This window comes from Sinocyclocheilus rhinocerous, unplaced genomic scaffold (assembly GCF_001515625.1).
Source record: "Sinocyclocheilus rhinocerous isolate Xijiao unplaced genomic scaffold, SAMN03320098_v1.1 scaffold2090, whole genome shotgun sequence".
NCBI lineage: Eukaryota > Metazoa > Chordata > Actinopteri > Cypriniformes > Cyprinidae > Sinocyclocheilus > Sinocyclocheilus rhinocerous.
Genome location: NW_015632025.1, coordinates 112,672 through 117,401, shown reverse-complemented (window position 1 = coordinate 117,401; position 4,730 = coordinate 112,672). Strand labels below are relative to the sequence as shown.

General features: G+C 39.4%; 1 protein-coding gene across 2 annotated transcripts in view; it reads right to left on the bottom strand.

Annotated features, from left to right (window-relative positions):
• Positions 1 to 3,440: 3,440 nt before the first annotated feature.
• Positions 3,441 to 4,730, bottom strand: part of myg1 (myg1 exonuclease) — an 8,540-nt gene continuing 7,250 nt past the window's right edge. The window contains exons 6-7 of one of the 2 annotated variants that reach the window (XM_016554867.1): positions 3,884 to 4,065; positions 3,441 to 3,695 (exon numbers count right to left, since the gene is read on the bottom strand). In XM_016554867.1, the coding sequence (XP_016410353.1) occupies positions 3,512 to 3,695; positions 3,884 to 4,065 (366 nt within the window). In that variant the 3' untranslated portion in view covers positions 3,441 to 3,511. The remainder of the gene's footprint in view (positions 3,696 to 3,883; positions 4,066 to 4,730) is intronic. The other variant, XM_016554869.1, reaches the window with a different exon arrangement.

The window sequence follows — 4,730 nt, the reverse complement described above, 5'->3', positions numbered from 1 at the left end:
TATTGGGGGCACGGACATGTCCAGTCATGTTTATGGAGACTTTACATAGACAATTTAATTCAATTCACATTAATTTCTTATAACTTTTTTTTTTTTACAAAACAAATTGTTGCAACGCAGTTTCACAGAAAATTAAAGTTTCTACATCATATTTACAAACTTTTATATTCATATTTACATTATATTAATGAATTTTATACTCTATCACCCCTAAACCTACCCATCACAGTAAACTTTCTGCATTTTTATATTTTCATAAACATCATTTAATATAATGTATAATGTAAAAAGATGTTATGTTCATGGCTGTAAATTTTGCACAGGTCAATCATTTTGAGTAATAATATAAATCTGGTTTACGGGGACACTCCATAGACATAATGACTTTTACTGTACACACTGTACACCTACCATCACACAAGAATTCTGCATACATACATGCAACCATGCTTGGGACGGCCCACATAAACGAGCAAAAATGCTTTACATGTCTTGAAATAATAATTTCTGAACATTAAACATTGACTATCAGTATTTATTCACCTGTTTCTCGTTGTTTCTCATTAAAATTCATTAAAGTAAATTACATCGCTAATGTCATAGAATAGCACATTGTAATGAAGTGTTACAACGTCCCCCATCTGCGCAACTGGAATTTAAAACTGGTTAGTTTTTAAAAAACTAAAACTAAAATCTAATCTGATAAATAACACGTTGGGGATTAAAATAATAGCAGATTTGTCTAATTTTAAATGAAAAATGTACTTAAACCAGAATAAAAATTATACTATGGTAAAAATTTGTACTTACACAAACCATTCAGAGGGTTGTTACATGTGTGTAGTTACAGAAATATTACAGCTGTAGATACTATGTACCAATGTGTACTTACTCTGTGGTTACATACTACGTACACATCTAGTTACTATGTAAGTACACAGGTATTAGGGCCACTTAATATAAAGTGGGACCCAATAATTTGTCCACCATTAATAAATGATATTTCTTTCTACTGTCCTCAAAAACATCAGTGGAAGGAGAAAGATAAAAGTTTCAAAGCCCTTCAGGTCAGACCTACACAACATCAGGAGCCAAAAGGTGCGCACGTGCATGCGCTAAAATCCACACCAACATTCATTTTTATAAAAGTGGCCTTTGACGTGGAAAAGTGCTGAGTGTCACGTCAGGGTCTAATGGATCAGTGGGCATTAGCACATACTAGTTGAATTAATGATGCACAACGGACTACAGTTACAAGGTGATCTACAGCTGCTGCAGGTATGAGCAACAGCGATGTGCAACAATCTCCAGCACAGTCTGGGATGTCTGTGAACTAACCCCAGGCCACAACTAACAGTTTCTGTCAGAGTTTCACCTCCACTAGCATTGTTCCTTATTATGTATGAACAAGTGTGTGTGTATGTTTGTTTAGACTAGTTATGTTAAGTGCGTTAGTTGATCAAACTTTTGTGCAGAATTACATTAGTTTGGTTTGGTCACTACACGCAGGGCCGGCCCAGGCTCTGCTGGTGCCCTAGGCGAGATTTTAGATCCCACCCCCCACCCCCAGTAAAAAATTCAGAAAATGCAGACTTTACTATAATATAACATAACATACTGATAAGTATAAACATAAATAAGTAGTAAATTAATTGTGTTAATAAATAAACAAATGTGACTTACAGTCACCTGAAGAATAAAACAAAAATTAAATTAGAAATTAAATCAACAAAAAAGTGCAAAAGAAAAAACTATTATATTTGTAGGTATTTTCTCATTGAATCTGTTAAAATATCGGAGACCAGACATGAGCTATACTCCCAAACAGAGAAATGCAACCCACAACTATGCCTACAGTGACAAGTACTTATTACAACAAAGAGAAATATGAGAAATATGGAATGACTAAAATCGTCTAATAGACAACAAAATAAAGACTACATATTGTCATTTATTTGTAGGTGTTAGCCAGCTAGCTAGTTAATCTAATTAGCATACCCATTTCATTTCCATTTTTTGCATACAGTGGAAAATGGCATACTTTAACTTAAATTATTTTAATTCATGCATGCTAGATTATAGTCCTAGTCATGGTCTCTTTCAAAGGACATTTAGTGCACTTTTGGCGAATTAAAAGCAAGCAGTACTGTAACTGAAATTAAAACAACATTACTGAAGCTTACATTTCTTTGAAAGAAAATAAAGTTAAATTAAAGCATTTAACTCAAGCAAAAACGTTCCATAGTGTCAGTGTTGCCAGTTAAGATGTTCTAAAAAGGCTATTTTATAATACTGCATAAACATCAAGGGCAAATACACAGTGATTAACTTGTGATTCCTACTTTGCTTTGTTCTGCTCCTCTTCTTTGCGTGGCTTCCTGCCTTGTGCCCCTGATCATTTTCTTTTGTCACTCATTTTTTAGAAATGATCCTTTCAAAGCACATAACTGGCAAAACTATGCGTGCGCCATGCATAATTAATGCAATATGATGATGTATTATAATTACGTCATGACGCAGAAAGTATTTAAATTAGTCCAACATGACATGTTGTCAAGTCTTATAATTTTTCGTTGATGTCAATTCTATTTTATTCTAACATTATTTTAATCAGTTCGATGATCGATCGGTACTAAAATTTTAATTGTCAGTATTTGCTAAATACCTGGGTGTAGGAGCGCACGACGGTCACTCTTCCGATAAAAAACTTTCGTGCGGCGCCCCCGTCATTTTGCGCCCTAGTGTTTCTCAACCAGGGGTCCGTGGACCCCTAGTGGTCCTTGACGTAAGCACCTGCCTATGCCACGGGCCGGCCCTGACTATTTGCAAACGAAGTCCCTTCAACGAACCAGTCTCGATACATGCTCTAATGCAGGATCCTCAACTCTGGCCCACGAGAGCCACTTTCCTGCAGAGTTCAGCTCTAACCGAATCAAACACCCGAGCAAGCTAATCAATGTCTTCAGGATCATTAGCAAGCCACAGGTAGGTGAGTCTGATGAGGGTTAGAGCTGAACTCTGCAGCGCAGAGTTTATATTTACATATAAATCATTCTTTGAGGCTTCACTATAAGTGCATCAAGGAGTAAAGGACCACTACATCTTAAACAGGGTCAACGTCTTACGGAGTATGAAAATAAGGCTGAGGCACAGACGTTTGCCAGTATGTTGTTCAACACTATAATCCACCGAATGCACTGTATTTCTATCAGACTCATTTCATTCCTGTCCAAAATTAAATATGGCTCTACCCTAAGGTCTGTCATTAACTGTCTGTTTACACACATGACTAAACTGTTCATCTTTAGGCCAAGAACAAACTCAGTGTTTTCACTATCTGTATAAAAAGATCACTGTAGATGTCTAGTCCAGTTCATCTTCCACAGGAGACAGAAAGAACAAACCTCACAAATAATCCACAATATCTCTGTAAAGTTCTGTATTTTCTATAGTGAACACAAACAGAAGCATGAACAGAAGCACAAGAGCTGCTGTATTTATTAGTGAGAGGTCAGGTGCTGGGTACAGCTCTGGGTGCGGTCTGCAGCGTTCTCTTGGCCATCTCCAGCGCTCCCTCCTGCGTCCGGTTCCCTCCGATGAAGCCGCTGGCGTGGACGAAGATGCAGCCGGGAATCCCACTCAGCTCCGACAGCGCCTCGTCTCGCACGCCTCGCCATTCCTCCAGAAGACTCAATCTAGAGATATGACCAGCACAAATCAAGCTCCTCTCCCTTCAGCCGTGATCAACAGCGCATCACCCCCGTGAATACAATAAAGCTTTCGTGAAGCCTTCAGTTATTACACGTCTGATAAACTCGGCAGCAGAAGCGTGTGCTGATGGTCTCGGTATGAAAGTGTTTCAAGGAGACAGGAGAAGGCGCACCTGTTCTGGAAGGTGTTGAGTCCGGCCGGGACACACTGCACTCTCCAGTGTCCGCTCTGATCCGGGTACAGCACAAACTTGATGAGCACGTCCACCTTCAGCTCCTTCTCCAGCGCAAACAGATGCTCTTTCCAGGGACAGCCTCCCTGAGCCAGCAGCAGCAGCTCCCCGCTGGGATCCACCTGCACAGGACCGCTATTACACACCAGACACCAGACACCACAGCAGCAGAGCCATGCTGCACGCATTCACTAATACAGAACACCGGCTGGAGTCTGCTGGGACACGGATTTAACATTATATAAGTGGAGTAGATTCTGTTCTTCAGTCTCAGACTGGGTTGTTCTAGCAGACTGCAGGATTGTTTGGAGAGACTCTCTCATGCTTTAAAGACGGGTAAATGTGCTCCCAGCTGCCGTTTCCAACTAACAAAGAGGAAAAGCCTTTGGATACAAGTGAACTACAATAGCTTGTGCAATGCATGCTGGTTACAGATGGAAGCTGTGTTTACTTATTTGTTTGTCTGTTTTTGCTCCATCTTGTATTACTCACGCAAAACTCCCAATTCAATAAAATTAATGCATTTTTAAAAAAATTTTATTTGACCACTCTTTCAAGTCTTTTGTCTCATCTAGTCTATTTATTGTCTGTTTTTGTCCTGTTGATAGTGTGACTTCTCTAGATTGTTGCCTGCTGATGAACTGAATCAGGTGTGTCTGATTGTGCAGTGGGAACCAGTGGTTTACAGCAGTGGATCGCCCAAAGTCACTTGGCTGCAGCTAAATTTGCATTTCAGTGACACACACACACACACACACACACACACACACACACACACACAAACTCT